Raw genomic sequence first — 19517 nt, 5'->3', positions numbered from 1 at the left:
AAATGATTGTATTGGTAAACATGTGGATACACTGAGGTAATGATAACATAATCAGTAACTATTGGGTTCAACTCAATTTTGAGTTTTCCCACGTAGAAAATAATGTACATAACCTTTGTTCAAGAGGTTTTTAACACTTGTATAATAAAACATTTGACAAGAGTTAGCTAATAGCAATTTGGAGGCAGATGTACAGGCAGAAATGCTTATAGTTTGAATGTGCCTTGTTGACAAAAGAGATAATGGCCTGTTCATTATTTTTTTTATTTAAAAGAAACATGGAATCTTTACCTCCAGCTCGACAGTTGGTTATAAAAAGCAGAAGACACCTTAAGGTTTCCTCTGGAGGGTATTATCACTTCGTTCCAGTATCAGTGGTGGGTAGAAACACATATGCTCTATCACACTTCGACCTTTACACTTCAAGTCAAGAGAATCCTGAGCAAGGTCAGTTTTCCCATCTAGTGTGCACTTTGCTTAGATGTAAAAACAAACAAACAGGCAAGAAAGCAAGCAAAAAACCATTTTCACAGAATTTGATCTATAGATTTCATTTACGCTTGAATGAAATACGTTTGTTTCTATGCTGGTGACTTTGTAAGAAAACAAGGCCAGGGGAGGCATTTCCTCAAAGGCTAAAAGGAGGCATTACCACCACCACCACTACTTGCCAGGGGATTTGCAAAGTATGTTGAGGCTCAAGGTTAACATGGGAGATGAGCCAGGCTCAGGAGAAGTTAACACAGAGAAAAAGGTTAGAGTGTTTTTTCCCCTTAAAACAAAGTACTTCAGATAGTAACTCCTGATGGTCAGGTAACGGCGTGTTTTCTGCAACGATCAGGTTTGGGATTGTCTATTTTCTTTACACTTGTGAGGTTTGAAATTGGCATTTCAAATCCTTGGGGGGAAAGCTATTTTTGTAATTCAGCTGGGATGTCCTTGTCTTAGGGTTTCCCATTGCATCAGTCCCTTAGCCTGGTACTATAGCCATGAGAGTGCTGTGTCTTTTAGATGAAATGCAGAAATAAGGACATGATTATGGTGCTTATTAAAGATTCCTTGCTATTTTCACAAGAGTAGGGGCGTTAGACTCTTGTCTACTGGCCAAATTCTAAATTGGGAGATTACATTCTGCTTTCCTAAATCCCCCTAGCAGAAGCAGCCATCCACGGTATCCTACTTTGCTTCCTTTGCTAAACTGTTGTGTGATATCATTGAATGGCGCTGGTTTTCTACTCTAGAAGTGGTTACTTCATAGTGGAGTGGTGAGGAAATCAGTACCTATTGTCTGATATTGTGTTTGACCCAGTTGCAGACAAGTTAAAAAGTAGGCTCTGAGAGTTAAGGATGAAGTATAAAACAAAACAAAACAAAACAAAACAAAACAAAACACCTTAACAGTGTAGCAGTGATTGTGGAGCATTTTTTAAAAACCGAATCTGCTTTCTCTTCTGCAACATAGACCAAAAAAATTAATGTTTTTTTTTTTTTACTCCACTGGTAGTGGATAAGGAATAATCATTTGCTTCAAATAGGAAGATAGTTCTAACAGTGATGATGAGGTTTGAGAGGATGAGATCACATATCACAGAACAGTTAACCCATCTCTTTTGTCCTTAGGCTGCTGCTAACCATTCTAGACAGCTGATCCATTTCATAAAATCTCTTTTTAAGGAGGTTTTTTAAAAAAAAATCTTTTCTTGGTAATATATTTTAGTGTTCCTCAATCTTTCCATGACAATGAAAAATTGTTTAATGTCACCACCTTTTATCCATCGTTAACCTTGCTATCGTGTCGTGGTTTTGAGAGGCAGTATAGCACAATGGCATGGTTTTTGAAATCTGACATTTAAATCCTTGCTCTATCACTTTCTAGGTGTGTGATGTTGAGTGATTTACTTCTAAGGTTCAATTTCCTCATTGGTAAATGAGCAACCTCAGAGGGTCGAGGTGAAGATCAAGTGAGAGGATATATTATTTTGAAGGGTTATGGGGTAAGGTGAAGCATAGTACTCAGCACCCAAAAAATAGTGGTCAATAAATATTTATTGGATTGTGTACACAGATCTGACTTAATTCATAAACTCTTTGAGAGTGGGAAGCATACTTCCTGCATTTCTACATAAGTACAGTGTTGTGCACATAGTATGGTGCAGGGGATCAATATTTATTGCATGAATGAACTTTTTTCTTTCCTGCGTGGAATAAACAGCTCTCAGCTATTTGCAAGATCCCATTTAGCTCAAAGGTGACAAAATCAATCAATACTCTGATGTCTCCAAATGTACTGACACCTTACTTTGTCTAGATGTTTTGGCATGGTGTAGATACAATGCAAATAAGTTACACTTTCTATCAGGCTAATTTCTATGAATTTTAATACTTGAGTTGTCTTAGGTGCCCAAAATGGGACTGACTCAATCATACGCCTCCTCATTCATCCAAGCCTTCTTTGATTGAGAATTTTTTTAATGAATACTAAGAACCATCTAATTATATACCTGAACGAAACCTTCCAACTTGTGACTAAGTACACTACCTGCCCTATTTACCTGTAAGATCTGAGCTGACTACAGATATATTTCTAATTGCTTTGCTCCCAAGCCAAAAAAACAAAACCGAACAAAACAAGCACCCACCGCCGCAAGTTCCAGAGCACAATCAACATCCTTGAACCAGAGAGATGTTGTTTAGGACTTTATTTTTTGCTTTTAAACGTTTGCACGGGGCTAGGAGGGAAAGTTGGGGGAACAAGGGAGAGGTACATAGATTCAACCAGGCTTGAATATTTGTCAATAAGGAAGGAGTATTGCTCTTCGCCATAATCTTGGAAAACCCCTGGTGTGTGCTTAGGTGGGCATTAAAGCGACCTCAGTGTGGCCATTTCCCTGATGGCTTTGTACATACTTTATAGGGGCGGTCTCAGGTGTGGAGCTCCAAGCACCTGCTTGCTCAACTCCCGCAGTTCAGAAACCAGCGTATTTGAGGCCGGTGGCTCAGGTTTCACGTAACTCGGCTCAAGTGTCACTAACACTATGTGCAGTGCCGGTCATCGAGCTGTGCTTTGGGACTTGGATACTTAACTTCGGACTTTCTTCTCCCCCCCCCCCCCCCCCAACACTAGTTTTCCTTTCCCTTCTTCCTCCCCTGGAGTGCCCACCTCCTTCCTTTGCTCCCACTCTCTTTCTTGTTTCTCTTTCTTGTTTCCTTCTCCTTCCTCTCTCTTAGGCTTTCTGTCTGTCATCCATCCTCTGAGGGCCACAGTGCTTGAGGCTGTGCGGCTCGGGGAAGGCGCGAGTCCCCGCGGGACAGGCGCGAGGTGCTGAGCGGCTAAAGCGCGAGGCGCGCGCCGGGCCAGGGGCGCGCGCCGAGCAGCCGCGTGGCCGGGCGGCCGGCCGGGAAGCGGCGCGCGCGCGCCCCACGAGCCCCTGGCGCGCCCCCGGCGGCCGGGGCCGCAGCGTGCTCGCCCCCGCCGCCAGCTCGCCTCACTTATGGGTCGGAAGCGCTGCGTGGGGGAGACTGTTCCAAGATGGCGGCGGGTTGCTGCGGGGTGAAGAAGCAGAAACTGTCCAGTTCGCCCCCCTCTGGCTCGGGTGGCGGTGGTGGCGCCTCCTCCTCCTCCCACTGCAGCGGAGAGAGCCAGTGCCGAGCTGGGGAGCTGGGACTAGGAGGCGCCGGCACGCGGCTCAACGGGCTGGGAGGTCTAGCCGGAGGAGGTAGCGGCAGTGGCTGTACCCTCTCTCCCCCCCAGGGCTGCGGCGGCGGCGGCGGGGGGATTTCCCTGTCGCCACCTCCGAGCTGCGGAGTGGGGACCCTACTTTCTACCCCGGCCGCCGCCACCGCTTCCTCGCCCTCCTTGTCGTCCGCCGCCTCGTCCTCATCGCCCGGCTCCCGGAAGATGGTGGTGTCAGCGGAGATGTGCTGCTTTTGCTTCGATGTGCTCTACTGTCACCTGTACGGATACCAGCAGCCCCGGACCCCCCGGTTCACCAACGAGCCCTAGTGAGTACCGTGCCCTCCGCCGCCCTCTCCCTTGCGCTCGGGATGGGGCTCAGAGTTGAAGCAAAGTACGAGTCCGCCTGCCCGCCGGCGGTGGCCCCTGCCTCTCTCTCTGTCCGGGTCCCCGGAGCCACTCGACCTAAGTAAGGGAGGGCACCCCGCGCTTTCTGCCCTCCGAGGCAAGCACCCCACACTTGGAGCAGGGTGCTGCTGCAAGAGATGGCTCACTGGTTCCCAAAGGTAGTTCGCTTTCTCTTTGCGATAACTTCGAGGAGTTTTGACCCTTTCCTTCTCTCCTTCACCACCCCGCGTTCCCACCGCCCTGGTTTTGGAGATCTGGATTACTCAAGGTGTTGACCTCTCCTCACTTTGGTTTCCATTTACCCCACGTGAAAGCCCCGCCAGTATTCCCGCCCCGCGTACCTTGCACAAGGAGAGTTACCATCCCATTGCAGGGTGAAAGCAACTATCCAACTTCTGCTAGTGATGGAACTTAGCTCCAGAGCTTATGAGGTTACCCGTCTTTTCCTTCGGGTTTCCTTGAGTCCGGGGGAAGGAGGAGGTTTTTTTTGAAAAACACATTTTCCCTTCCTACCTATTTTTATCCGAACATACCCAATAAAATGTGTTTCTAGTGAAGCGCACCGCCAGCTCTCTCACAGAAGAGTGAGACCTCTTTTTTTTTTTTTTGTTAATTCCACCGTCTGCGTAATAGCTCATTCAGAGAGAGCTGTCCCCTATACAGTCACTGTCAGTTTGTACGTTAAGCGTGCATTCGCTTTTGTGTCGATTTCACTTGTAAGAAATCTATGTTAGGCTCCACGAGTTGAGAGATAATTAAACAATCCCAACAGTAAGTGTGTAGGAATTTTTATGCTTTCTTTTGGCTTGTGTACTTTAAGTTATTTTACCCTTCAAGTGTGTGGTTGAAATTGTTTAAAATAGCAGTTACAGCTAAAAGCAGGTTAATTCTAATCCCCATCCATTTGGATGTGTGGGAGATGGGGCATATGGTTTTTTTTTTTTAATGTGTAAACTGAGTGTAAACTGATTTTTTGAGTTAAATGCTAGACAGAATGTAAAGCCCAAGGAAGGGCAGAAATGACAAAGAGGGTAATTGTTTTTATTATGAGTTCTTAGCATCATCAACAACAAAAATAATAGAGAAAAATTTCTGTGAAACTTCTAGTGAAAACCATCAACCCTTTTCCTAGCTAACACAAGTGCCCCTTGTCGCCATATCATAAATACCTGAATTGATGTTCTTTTCAAACTGCTTCTTTTCATTTTGTGAGATTAGGGGATTAGACTACTACTGGATAAGTATAAACACTTCTGCCTAGACTAAAAATATTAAATTAATATGTAAAGTGCAAATTGCAATAAAGTGTCCTGGTAATTTTAAATTTGTATTGTTTGTTTTCTTTGGCTTAGTACTTTAAATGTATTTAATTTTGTATTTTTGCCACTGTTCTGTGGTCTGTGCATTTTCATTCTGACTTGCTTCATCTTTGGGTGTTTATTCATAAAAAATGCATGAAAGAGCATCCAGACTGACACTTTGCCCAGTAAACTAAATATTTTAGAAATTTCATAGTTTTAATTCTGGGAATGTACATCCTAAACCCACACCTTTAGTTAGCCAATTTGTTTTTTGGTTAAGAAGTCAGATTCATTTGAAAGAAACTGCCATGTAAACAAAAAAAGATCTGTGAAATATTTATTAGCTTGAGTTACTTATTTGTGACTTCTCTGCCTTCTCTTGGATGTCTATGATGTATTAAAGCCAGTCGTGGGATGATACATAGGTTGGCTCTGCAAAGTCATGGGACTGCAAAAATTCACTCCTGTTCAGTTACATGACTTTGGCAAAGGCTGTTTTACTATTCACGCTCCGTTGCTCCAAAGCATATGAGAACACACTTTCAGGAGGTGCTATTTTCACACATTTTCAAGTGAGTTTGGGTTAACTGAATGACTATAACGAGAAGTTTAAAAGGAAAGTGAGCTTGACCAGTTCACACAGCAAAGGGTTTTGACGCTGTCATTTTAAGTGGCCACTTGGCACATGTTTTTAAGGTATTGCTTGTCTTCTAATACCCCATCCCCTGGATTTCTTTTTCATGGACTTAAACAGATAAGGCACACTTTTCACCATCACAGATAATGTTGAAACAGTGGTGGAAGTATCATAACCATTACCATCTAGCAGGCCTTGAATGTGTCATGTGTTCAACAAAACAACTAATTTAGAAGAGACACTGATCACGACCAAAGGGAAGACAAACGTTTACTTAAGGGGAAAGAGGACTGCGTCTTATTTTCATTTGTCTTAAAGTCATTTTTGAGGTGTACTGTGGAAAATTCGAGAAAATTTCCTAAAAGCAGTGTTTGATTGTGGGAGTGAAGTAACTAATCTCTTGACAGCGCCTTCATGACCACCACACATTTTCTGTTTTACATATTACGTATTTAACAGCATCGTGTACTTATTAGTGGCTTTGTGCTGGGGGGGGCGGGACATAAGCTGTAAATGGACATACTTCTTTTTTTCCCCGAGTTATTAGTATCATGTCATGAGCAGCAGTGTTTGAGGTCTTGTCTCTGTCCACCAAAAGGCATGCTTTCAACAACTCAGATTCTCACGTGTAAAAGCACACGGCTTTCACCCCTTCCCAGGGCCTTTCTGTCACAATGTCTGTACGTAGTGAAATCTGCCTTTTACAGGTTTAGAAGTTCTAGATCAAATTACGCTTCCATTCTGAAAGATTAGTAGAAATTTCCTCTATGTGTTTCAGGTTTGGGGAAAGGATGTTAATATATGAACAGGCTGTATGGATACAAATTCTTCACTGTTGGTGGCTGTTTCTTGGAGTACCTATTCACCGCACAGAGGTGGCAGTAGCTACAACTTGAGAGGACAGTGAAAACTTGTTTAATGGAAGACAGATAACATTCATGTTAAAAGTTAGGAACGCGTTACTAAATCCCTGGTCTCCGTTGTACAGGCCCATTTGCCCACAGAAATAAGGTTTAAGACATGATTTTAAACGTGACTTTGGTTGCTTTTTACTATTCAAAATCCGAGGTCTTGGACTCATGTGGGAACCCAGACAGTCATGTTACGGGAAACCATTTGCTACAATAAAGGGATCCACTGTGCCAAGTGTTGAGCCGGTTAGATTCGAAGCGGCGGTTCTCAACTTTGGCCACCCAGTGGAATCCTTGGGGAATTATTCAACCTATGGATACCCACCCCACAATCCCAGAGATTCGGATTGAGTTGGTCCTGGATGGGGCCTGGACATCAGGATTATTAAATGCTCCTCAGGTGATTTTACTGTGCAGCTGAGGCAGAGAACCACCCGTTGTACAATATTCAGCTGGCCCTGTCTCCTGAGATTCACATGAACTTGGTCTGGGGTGGTGCCTGGGAACCCGTATTTTATAAGCAGCCTGGTGTATTTTTGGTAAACAACCGGTTTCAGAAACACTGGCAGTGTGGCCTGCTGAAGACTTGACCCGGGAGCTTGTGTGACGTGGAGGCTCTCAGGTCGCACCTCAGACCTGCTGGATTTGAATCTGCATTTGAACAAGCTCCCCAGGTGATTCGTCTGCACTTTAAAGTTTGAAGGGGAGCGGTTCTCCAACTTTAAAGTACATCAGAATCTCCTGTAGTGCTTGTTAAAGCACAAATTGCTGGGCCCCATTCCCAGAGTTTCTGATTCAGTCTGCCTGGGGTGGGGCCCTGAATTTGCATCTCTAACCAGCTCCCTGGTGAAGCGCTCCTGCGGTTCCCAGGACCACAGGGCTGAGACCCACTGGGTTATAGAGTGGTGGGGACCCCAGGAAAGTCCTGGAGCAACTGTAAAGGGAAGGGCAGTTTCCACCGCCAGTTTTCCAGTAAAGCACTTCCTGCTTCCATGTCACTATCCTTTGTCATGTTCTTTCTAATTTAGCACCAGGGAGATTGAATGCTGCCAAGATCATAGTAAGAGTCCCAGGTTCTTGGGATGGTTTCTGTCTGCAGTAGGGGGGAGGGGTGACTCTTAGAAACTGGTGGTGTGATTTTCGGTCTTTCCCCCACCCCCGGACATGTTAAACGTGAGGGGCACATTTTAGGGGTTAAAAACAGCACAAATATGGTATCTTAAAGTGAGTTGTATTGATTTTGGTAAGGAAAGCCCCCTTTTGTTGCCATAAAAAAATGCTTTGATGATTAGCTCAACTAAATAACACGTTGTGATAAAATTTTAAAAGCTTTTCCTTACACTTATGCTTGCCGGATTGGATTTTAAGAATTTCCCTCATTAACAAAGAAATATAAAAGGATCCTGCCAAGGCACTGGGATTGTTCAGTCTTCTATGTTTAATGCTGTGTTGCATGTCACGTCCCATGAACTATTTGTTTTAATCTCCTTACCACCTTTGAAGTTAATGCAGCCCTACATTGTGTATAGACCATGGCTCATAAAAGATACTTTACTATTAACATCAATACTATGGTTTTCCATTGCAGTGAAAGACATATAGTTTTAAAAAATCCACCCCTGGACATGCAGCTCTTGAGAGACTCCAATCAGGTGTTTGAACAGTTAACTCTTTCTTGTCTTGTCACAGCAGTCAAATTACTGTTTTCCAGCATACTTGGGAGGAATTGGGTTGTTTTAGAAAGGTGAAGTAGTAACAGTCCTGTGACATGTTTAAAAAGGTGATTGGACAGTGCAGCTCAGGTCAAAGTGATATTAATGCAGCATTTTAAACACAAGCTATTATATTTCTATTGTGTCTTTTTTAATGAAGACTGACCAGAATAGCCAGAAGGTTTATCTGTCTATTGCAGATGATGCTACTGGGCCAGTACAGATTTCCCTACCTATGTTGGCATAGTGGTTGGCATAATTTTTCTTCAAAAAAAAAAAAAAACACCACACATCTTGTCTGGAAAATTGTTGAGCATTTTTGAAGGTATTATGCAGGTTGTTCTTCAACAATGTTGATTTCCATTGGAGGGCAATCTAGTGTCGTGTCTTATACAAAAGAAAGCAGGCACGCCCCCAGTTTGTCATGTATTCTGTAAAAAAAACAGCCAGTGACTGAAATGGAAGGATGTAGAAATATAAGTTACAAAATTATTTTTATATCCATGCATAAAGGTGTATGTAGGACAAGGTATATTTAGTTAAAAAGAAAAACTCAAAGCTTATTTTACCTTCTCCCCCATATGGCCAAAGGGAGTGATCATCTAGCTCATAATTTTGCTTGCTTAGGAATAGTGTTTGTGCTGCATCAGGTCCCATTTAGTGGGTGGCAACCAAGCAGGGATCTTTGCTGGGATCTCTCAGTCCAATAGGAAGAAAGACCACTGCTGAGAAAGTGACAAATGCTCTGTTAGTCCATGCGCATGAGTTGTTGGGGTGTTTTTCCCTAAGTACGGGTTTCACAGAGACACGCTAACATTCACATTGCTGTCTTTAAAAAACTGTATACACTTTTTGAAATTGTATTTGTGTTGAAACACTACACCTTATTATTGCAAAGGATTATAATTTTGAAGTCAGTTGGGCTTCCCACTTAGAGACCATCTTACTTTCTGAGAATGTGTATGTGTGAAACACTAAAACTTGTGCAATGAGATTAGTCAAAGTTCCCTATCAATAGGCGTTATTCTGTTCTCTCGATGTCACACATGCTTGCCTGTTTTAAAGCTGCACAATGACCGGGGCTTTTTACATTTAAATTTTCTTCAATAGTCTTTTTTTTTTTCTTTTAGAACTTGTGTAATAATGTCTCTTTTTGATACTGTTCTGAATCAATTAAGCTAAGTAAGTGAGGACCAGCAGTAAAAGCCAGGGGCTGCCAAGAATGGACTGTCAATGTGTAAGCTGTCTTTCCCCAATCAGTAATTGGGCAGTTGCTCACAGGACACTGGAGACCGTGTGGGAAGCCAGCGGTTGTGCAGGTGGGAAGAGTAGATTCCCCAACAGCAAACTTAGAGGTGAGCTTCTGTAGTTACAGTGCTGCTAAGAGCAAAAATGAGCTACAAGCTTACGTAGTAGAAATAAAAGAGCCCGAAGGAAGAAGCGTGGTGTAATAGCGTAGCTGGTTGGGTGGAGCATAGTTTATGTTTGGTCCAACAATAAGTGGCATCTTTTCTATCTAGTGTGGGTGTATTTTCTGCAGCCCTTAATGTACCATACTTGCAAACTTGCTCAACCTTAAAAATGTTAGTTTTGAAAAGCTGCGTGGAAATTTTATGTCATTTTATGTTATTTTATGGAAAATAAAAAAAAAACAACCTGTTATTTCTTGTAGCATGTACATTAGGCCGAGTTCCTTGGTTGGAAAGCGAAGAAACAGTTCTGTCCCCACAGAGCTTACAGTCTTGTTCAAGGTGTGGTACAGACATCAAAGTCACTTCAAATGCTGACACTGCAATATATACATGATTGTATATGAATTAAAACAAAATGGAAAACACCGTACGTAAGTATGGTGATGCCATGGAATAAAGGAGTGGTTAGGAAGAAGCCTTTTGGGAGAGGATGACTCCTGAGCCAAGTTTTGAAATGGCAAGGGTACAGAAATCACTGGTGAAGAGTCTGGTGTGACCAGTAGATCTTGAAGTCTTACTGGCGGTTCTCGAACTCATTGGTCATCACCACACCTCTTGCCACAGTAGGTGGGGATTCCCAGCAGCTGTCTTCAGCTGCCAGCTTGCACCCTCAGTATTCTTCATACCACTCCCCTTGCTCTGGTCTCAAAGATCAGAAAACTTCAAGGAAGCTCCAAGTAGGCTTTTGTCTTGGGAACCCTGTGGGAAGGCTGGATAAACGATAAGTGGATCTGGTTGTTGTTTTTCGTGTTAGGAAAAGAACAGTATTGACAGAAGAGCCCTCCAGGATGTAAGATGAATTGGAAGGAGAAGAGTCTCATGATAGGGGATACCAGCTAGGTTTGAGGTTCTGAGGGCACTAGGAAGACTGGCATTGGAAAAGTGGGGAAGCCACCCTAGGGGCAGAGTTCATGCATATAGGAATGTGGCAAAAGCAAGACGTGGAAGAAGGTATCAGCATATGCAGGGACTCGCACTCCAGGGCCAGGTTTTGTGTGGGAGTGGAAAGATTGCAGCTCACCTGTTTTTTGGCTGCCATCCTTGCCTCCTCTTTTCTTGGCTCTGGGCCTAGCTATTCTTGTGCTCAGGAAAAGTTTGTTCAACAGCTTAGTTGGAATGGCTATGAAATTTGATCACAAGTGTAAGAACCTCCCCTCCCCCTTCACCTATTCCCAGTTGTATCTAAATTTGAGAGAAAGGAGAGGAAGACACGTTGGTTTATAGAATTTGGATCAAGTGTAAATATCCCTGAGATAGCTTTTGGGTGAGGACCTGAAAATAATTGACTGCATGTAAGTAAAGAGGCATTGCAGAAAAAGAAAATTCTACCAAATTCCCATTGCTGGGGGAAGTGAAAGGGAGAGAGGCTTTGAACATAATTTTGTTTACAAGCCTGAGGAACCAGGAGGATGGTGGTCCCACTAAAAACATGGAGCTGAAGGTATGGGAAAAACAAATAGTTGGCCAGGTGAAATCAGATTTCTCATTATGTGGTTTTCGAGTGTTGGCTGTTATCACATGTCATTTCTTTTTCAATTAACAGAACCACAGAGCAGCGACAGAGCTATTGTGAGGGTTTGGTCAGTCTCTTGGATCCCTACAGCCTTCCCTGCCCTAGTTGGGACTTTGAATGCTCAGATGAGTAGAGATCAATGATAGTTTTCAGCTTTGTATTGCTAGTAAAATACTTGACAGAATGTTGGGTCTCCTGAATGTAGCTATATATATATATATATATATATATATATATATGTGTGTGTGTGTGTGTGTGTATATATGTTATATATATGTATATATATGTGTATATATGTATATATATATACATATATATATATATTCCATTTGTAGAGCAGTCAGCAATTCTTATGTTTCCTTATGTGAATATCATAGCAGAGCATTCAGCAAAAATAGAGCCTCATGGAGGACCATCTCAAGAACTTGTAGTTTCAAACCTTGGATTAAAGGAAATTTCTGAAGGGCTGGAAGTATGGTCTGGTACTAGATTCTAGGTCCTGTGTCCTCAGGCTTAGCAAGTAAGAAATCAAACTGGATCCATTTTGCAGCTTTGCTCACAGTGAATGATAGATGCTATCAATGGACAGGACTGGCCATATTGCTTCACGGTCATTGTGATCTTCAGTGGATGGGCAAATGTGAAAGCTCTGCTTGAGTCCAGGCCTACTAATATTAGTTTTTTAAAAAATGAGGTCTGTGATAGTCTTGATGATTCTTGCCTTTCCTCTATCTGTTTCATTTTACAGATAATCCACACTGTGACCCAAAGCCACATGCAATGCTGGGAGAGCACAGTTGACTGTATTATGCAATATCCTGCCAGAAGATGCTGACCAGCTCTCTAGTAATGGAAAGTAGTGAGATTGACTTAACAGCCTATGTAGCTTGCCTGGCCATTCCATATATTTTCTGTAAGCATATGACACGCAGTTCTAGTAACGTACCTTGTATTGAGATTTTGGATTGCTGCAAGGTGTCAACACCAGATTCTCTGCTTTGCTTCAGGCATGAGTTGATCTCTGAGTCATTCTCATTGAATGGAATCTATGAAAAATTGGTTTTTGTGCTGTCAGCCTCTAGGCCCCACAGCACTGTGACTGCCTCAAAGAGATGCTTATGTGTTAGCCACACTAGTGTGCTGCTTCTCTGTGACATTATTATGGCCTATGTAGCCTGACAACCATAGAGGCATAGATGTTTGGGGTGTAAGCAAGTGATATAGCTGGTGGAACTTGGGTCTCGGTATATATGTCATTGTAGTAAGAGAAATACCTTTTGTATCCTGATTTTGAGCAACAGTGAGGTAAGTGTTTAGATGATGGGTCCTTTTTTACATCCTTTTCAAATTATTATTTGGTAAGTGGAAGCTGATGTTGGTAATTTGGTCACTAAGGGAGAATCTCACGAAGTCTTCTGGCCTTTTTCCATGTTAGAGCATTGCTCTCAAGGCATTTTACGAAGTTTCCCATGATTAAAACAAATCGACAACTCTCCATGCTTCCTTGGCACTCCAAACCCAAGACTTGCCATCAGCGTGGCATACTTGGTTTCTTAGTTCATGGAGTAGCTCTTTGATGTTAGGACTAGGTGTCAGGTAATCAGTGAGTAAAGGTTTTTGCATCTACCCCACCCTCTTGTCAGTTCAGAAAGCTCTCACAACAACAAATGGGAATGCTACTGCTCTCTTTCTCTGACACTAATAAGGTGATGATGTGTGGTTTCTGATGCGTTTTACCCCACAGACTCCTCACACCATTGCTCTGTTTGGCAAGTCCTTTTGCAGAAATCTACTCTTTCACCATGGGAAAGTGTTATCTCTGTGGAGAAAGAGAGTCACAGAGGGCTGGAGGCAGGAATGGAGGGCACATGGGAGCCAAGGAGGGAGAAAAATGTGATTATCGTCAAGTGAAGTGAAGCCTGGATTCAGGGAAGAAAAAGAAGACCTAGTGCCTGGTCTGGAGTAGGGCTGCCCCAAGAGGCATATTTTGCAATATTACAAACCCGGGGATACCTCCTTTAGAACCAGTGGCCATGGTGCTCTCGTTAAAAAAAAAAAATTAGGGGCACCTGGGTGGCTCAGTCGGTTAAGCGTCCGACTTCGGCTCAGGTCATGATCTCACAGTCCGTGAGTTCGAGCCCCGCGTCAGGCTCTGTGCTGGCAGCTCAGAGCCTGGAGCCTGCTTCAGATTCTGTGTCTCCCTCTCTCTCTGCCCCTCCCCCGTTCATGCTCTGTCTCTCTCTGTCTCAAAAATAAATAAACATTAAAAAAAAATTAAAAAAAAATTATTCCTGAGAAACAGATGCACAGCGTAAAATATAGTAATACTAGAAGACTTGTATATGCACCCCCTGAGTACTTCCAAGAGACCATGTTGAAATGAGAATGAGGTCTCTGGGCAAGTTTGGTGGCCATGGGACAGATAGCCTAAGTATACCCCAAACAGATCAAATGTTCATCTCTGATCATCATTGTTCTTCTCTCTGATCATCATCGTTTCTTTTTTTCTTGGCTTGTCTCCGGACATAGTTCTAAATCCTCAGGTGTTCAGATGTGTCTTATTTTTAGATCTGTGTTTTTCGGTGGTAAGAGATGTATGAAGTTTCATTTATAGCTTGCGCAGTTATTCTCCATAACCAAGATTATGGAGCAGATAATATTAAAGGATAGACTCAGCCATAATTTCAGACTGCAGAATGCGGTTATGCATAGGAAGGCATTCTGTTGACCAGATTCCGGTCTTCTATACCTTTTCTCCAGTGTCTCTCAACAGGACATACTATGGTCCATCTAATTTGCCGACTACATTCTCACAGATAACTGGAGGGTCGACCATTTTCAGTTAATCAGTTTCTCTTTAATCATACAGATGTATGCTTCTTTTAGAAAATTAATTGATATATCTATTAATTAGTGGTTAAAAAAACCACATGAGACCAACCCTCTTTCCAGATTTTTAAGTGTACAGTACAGTACTGATAACTGTAAGTGCCATGTTTAGCTTATTTTTTAAAGATTGTTTTTAAAGTTTATTTACTTGTTTTGAGAGAGAGAGAAAGAGCATGCATACGTGCACAAGCTGGGGAGGGGCAGGGAGAAAGAGAGAGAATCCCAGGCAGACTCCACGCTCAGCTCAGTGTGGAGCAGGACACAGGGCTCAATCTTCTCACCAACCGGGAGATTGTGGCCTGAGCTGATATCGAGAATCTGACGCTTAGCTGACTAAACCACCCTGGTGCCCCTAGCTGATTTTTTTAAGGTACGTGGTAGTGGCTCTACCCCAAAGCAACTAATGTTTCATTAGAATTTGGGAAATCTCTTAAAACTTAATCTTGCAAACATGTATTAGAGATGTACAAAGCTTATTGACAGGAGAGCCTAATTGAGGCTTTGAAGTATTTATTTTTCCAAGCTTACTGAACAGTATGAGTAAACTAGATTAAAGGCATTAGAGTCAGAAAGAACTGTTAAAAAATGTTTCACTCTAGTAGGGTGTCAGTATTTGACGTGGCATTTATCATTCACTTTATTAGTATACTTAATACCACCTATCTGTATTTGAATAGAGCTTGATTTTCTAGCTCTCTTTTTGCTATCGTCTGTTCTTTATGGCTTTCTAATGAATTTGCTAATGATCATATAAGGAAACATCTTTGATAGGTAGGAACTTTGCCATTGTTTACTCAGTCTTAACAGTGAAAGGACCAAGGGCCAAGGCATTACAGGGGAACGTTCGTTTTGACAGCTGAACCTGATATATCTGAGGAAATGTGTTTTCTAGAGAGATGGAAAATTGGAAAACACGTTGCCTAATGGGATACCATAAGTAAGGCCTTTTAAGTCCATATGTGTGTATATAAACCACTTTAGTTAAGCACTTCTTGAAATTGCTTCTTATTTGCTTTAATGAAAAGCTCATATCTAAAGCCAGTAGTGGAGTACTCACTTTGGGAGCACATATACTAAGTGCGGTAGTGGAATCTGAAATAATAGGTATGGTCAAGTCATGGGTCTTGAAAGTTGTTTATTTGCCTCATTGTCTACGCAACCAATGCGAGATTCTTTAGCGGAGGTATAGAAATTTTTTTATATTCTCCCTCAATTGTGATGCATTAATTTGGATTGTGGAGCAGTTTCTAACTTCTTCCACTTAGGGATGGCTTTGCAGCTTTAGAGAAGAAAGTAGAATTTCCACTATGATTACCCCTTTCCTTGCAGACCTTTTATTTTTTATTTTTTATTTTTTTTTTAATTTTTTTTTCAACGTTTTTTATTTATTTTTGGGACAGAGAGAGACAGAGCGTGAATGGGGGAGGGGCAGAAGAGAGGGAGACACAGAATTGGAAACAGGCTCCAGGCTCTGAGCCATCAGCCCAGAGCCTGAAGCGGGGCTCGAACTCACGGACCGCGAGATCGTGACCTGGCTGAAGTTGGACGCTTAACCGACTGCACCACCCAGGCGCCCCCCTTGCAGACCTTTTAAAATGAATATTTGTTTAAGCTTCAAGATTTATTTGACAATATTATCTTAAGACGGTGTATTTTACATCAAAACCTATCATTCACATCTGGTACTGCTCTTCATATTGTAAATTCTCGTATTTCAGTTCAACAAGTCATATAGTGGTTATGGGTGGAACACCATGGGTGTAAGGTAGAGGTCTATAAAATAGGCATAAGCCATGCTTCCTGCCCTTGAAAAGCTTGCAGTCATATTGAGGAGGTTCATGAAACAGATAATGGGGTCACATGATTTAACGGCTGAGTAAACGATGGAGACAATGAGGTCTGTAAGAGTTTGGACAAAGACTAATGTGGGCTTGGATTATACAGGAGGGCTTCATGGACAAAGTAGGATTCAGGTTGGGAAGACCTTTCACAGATGGATAAAGCATTCTAGACAGGGAAACAACTTAAAGACACAGAGGTCAGAAAGAGCATTATACAGTAGTCAATGGGTACCAATCAAAGGTATATTGAAGTGGGGGAGATCGTAGCAAGAAAAGGGACTCGTCAAGCGATTGCTATAATTCAAGCATTGGGAAATGAAGGTCTGCCAGTTGACAATTTTAAACTATTAATGGCCTGTGAATTGCTTCTTTCTTGGTAAAGTTTCCCTTTTGTCCAGTTAATTATGCCTCAGCAGCTCCTTTAATGTCATGAATGTCATGAAGCCTGGACAAGAGACTTGGAAATAACGTAAGCAGGAGTCTGCTGTGTAGACAAAGTGCTTTCATTTATCAATAGACATTCAGCATAAGTCAGTTAGATTAACACTGGTTACATCACCCTTTGCCTGAGTACCTTCTACATTCAGTGTTCTTTTTTTCTTCGAAACTTCAGTGTCTCAAATGTGAAGTTGAGAAAGTTGAGTACCAACAAAGATTATGTAATTTAAAAAATAAGCTACCCTAATTATTATAGAATTAAATGGCTTTAAACCACTTTTTTTCTCCTTAAATGAATGAAGAGATTTTACTTGGATGTTACAATTGTAACTCACATAAGGTAGGTCCTGGAAAATGATAATAATTATAGGAGAATTGTGTGCTAATCATTGAATGATGTTATTTATCAAATTAGCTTCAACATAGATTAGTCTAATGGGTATGTTCTTTCTGGTTCCTAACATGCCCTATTCTAGAATGCTACAACTCTAAGACACAAACTAGATAAACAAAATCTGTAAAAGTTTTATAGTGTTACCCAAAAACAAAATTCTAAAATGGTTTCCTGAATTACAATAAAACAACATATTTTTATTTTATGTTGAACAAGATTTACCCGTTGAAGAAGAAAGAGCAGATTCTTAGTATTTTTGTGGATGATTTGTCTGTAATTATATGAGATATACGTTTAGGACCCAAAACAACTTTTTCAGTCATCACTGTAAAATTTAGTTTCCTTTCATTTTATTTTAGTAACTCTCTTCTTTTTTTCCTCCTGACTGTGTTTCAGAACAGAAGAAAATTATTTCCTAACTGTTAGACTGATCTCTGACAGGGTCTAGCCACATAACCATGAGTGTTGTGGCAACGTGCTCAGGAAGGAAAAAAACAACACTGGCACAGTGCTTATTAGCAGTGTTCTCTGCCTAGTCAGTTCAGGGTTGTCGTTATTGTTGTTGTTTTTTAATAAGTAAACGAGCTCTCCATGTCATAGCCTTGAAGTATGAATAATATGTAATTTGAATTACATATTACTACAGTGAGGTAAAGGAATGCCAGATGTTAAAAGAAAAGAGTGGTAGTGAAGTCTTTTTGTGTCCAAGCTTTTGAAGAAGACATGGACTTTGGCCTAGGGACACGATCGTAGACCTTTATTAATAAAGGTGAACACTCTCATCAAGGGAAGGAGAGGTGATTTTGTTTATACAGGGTTGCACCGTTTAGATGCCAATTTCACTTTTCACAGGCTTCAAACAATAGGCACGTTAAATGGGCAGTGGCCTCCATAGTGTGGAGCACAATCAAGGAAAAAAAAAGGCAGTGGTTTTCCATTTTGGCTATGGCAAGAGAACAAGCAAATCCTATTTTAAAGTGAAAAACATGGGTGTGGGTCCAAAGGGTCCTGGTTCCTGTCTCCGTTGGCTGCTCTTAGAACCTTTGCTGTGTTTATTTCAGTACAGTCTAGAGAAATTCAAGTCAGTTTTTACAGAAGAGGAGCATTTCAGTCTTGAAGCTTTCTTTCACTTCCATGAAGAGTATAATTATTCACCATCCCATCATAACCATGTGTTAACCCTTTGCTAACTTAATTAACTTGCACCAGCCCAGCAGAGCCACTGGTGCTGTCTTGTTCTCAGAGTTATTGTTATACTTATTTGTGTATTTTTGACTCCTTATCTCTCCCACCCCAAAATTGAAGTATAAGTCAAGGAATATCCTTCACTTCCCCTTCCTCAACATAATTTCTCTTTGGAGCTTTGTCACTTTTGAGAGAAGCAGTCTTGAATATCTGAAGACTTTATAGCAACTGCATTAAGTAATTTTTGCCACTTAAATTCTAGTAGTGTTTACCACTTTGCATTATCTAGAAAGCTTGCTGGTTCTGCTAGTCTTCCAATTTGGGGAGGTGGTGGAGTGATGAGGAATAAGAGATTGTAAATTGATGACTTCTAAGTTTTTTCAAACAGTGGATTTGAATATCTAAAGGAGTGTGTTTAACTGGACTGATTTTCAATTTGGAGCAGTGCTAGATCTCAGAGATTTCTAGAAGTTTTTCTAAGAGGGTTTTAAAGCAGAGAATGAGAGATGGTCCATTGGGTTCCTTCCTATGCCTTACCTGAAAGTGAGGATCTTCGTGTCTGTATGCATAACTAACACCAAAAGATCTTTGTGGATTTATTTGATATTGTTTACTATTTGAAGACTGACCTGGCTACATGTAGTTATACACAGGAGGGACATGTGTTTATGATTCTTAAAGAGGCATAGCATAGGCTTTAATTGCCTGCTTATCTTTTACTCTATGATTCCATTCATATCGAATGTTGGAACACTTGGAAGGCTATTTGGTACTATTTATTTTTCTGGTGTTTTTATTTGGTACTATGTATTTTCTGGTGTTTTATTTTAAACTGTAGGTTCCCATATGTTTAGATAAATGCTTCCTACCTAATATTTCTACAGTCAGGAACTTTTCATCTAATGTCTAAGAATGGATTTTAGGGGGTCAGCAAACCACAGTGGATATCCTACATTTGGTGAAAAAAAGGAATACCTTTATTTGTTTTTATGGAAATTCTTGATGTGTCTGTTCTCACATTAATATAATTTAGATGAAGGAAAACAGATTTGAAGAAGCCTGACCCAAGGGATTTTAAGTTATCCTGAAAGTACAAATAATATTTTAGCATGTAATTTCCATCATAAAATGTTTTATGGCAGA

At 41.4% G+C, this 19517-nt stretch overlaps 1 protein-coding gene across 3 annotated transcripts in view; it reads left to right on the top strand.

The window, feature by feature from the left end:
* Positions 1–3274: 3274 nt before the first annotated feature.
* The window catches only part of AMMECR1 (AMMECR nuclear protein 1), a 109015-nt gene continuing 92772 nt past the window's right edge, over positions 3275–19517 (top strand). The window contains exon 1 of one of the 3 annotated variants that reach the window (XM_058712376.1): positions 3275–4002. In XM_058712376.1, the coding sequence (XP_058568359.1) occupies positions 3530–4002 (473 nt within the window). In that variant the 5' untranslated portion in view covers positions 3275–3529. The remainder of the gene's footprint in view (positions 4003–19517) is intronic. The other 2 variants (XM_058712374.1, XM_058712375.1) reach the window with 2 other exon arrangements.

The sequence above is a fragment of the Neofelis nebulosa genome, chromosome X (genome assembly GCF_028018385.1).
Source record: "Neofelis nebulosa isolate mNeoNeb1 chromosome X, mNeoNeb1.pri, whole genome shotgun sequence".
In the NCBI taxonomy this organism is placed as follows: domain Eukaryota; kingdom Metazoa; phylum Chordata; class Mammalia; order Carnivora; family Felidae; genus Neofelis; species Neofelis nebulosa.
This window is presented reverse-complemented; position numbering and strand designations above follow the sequence as displayed.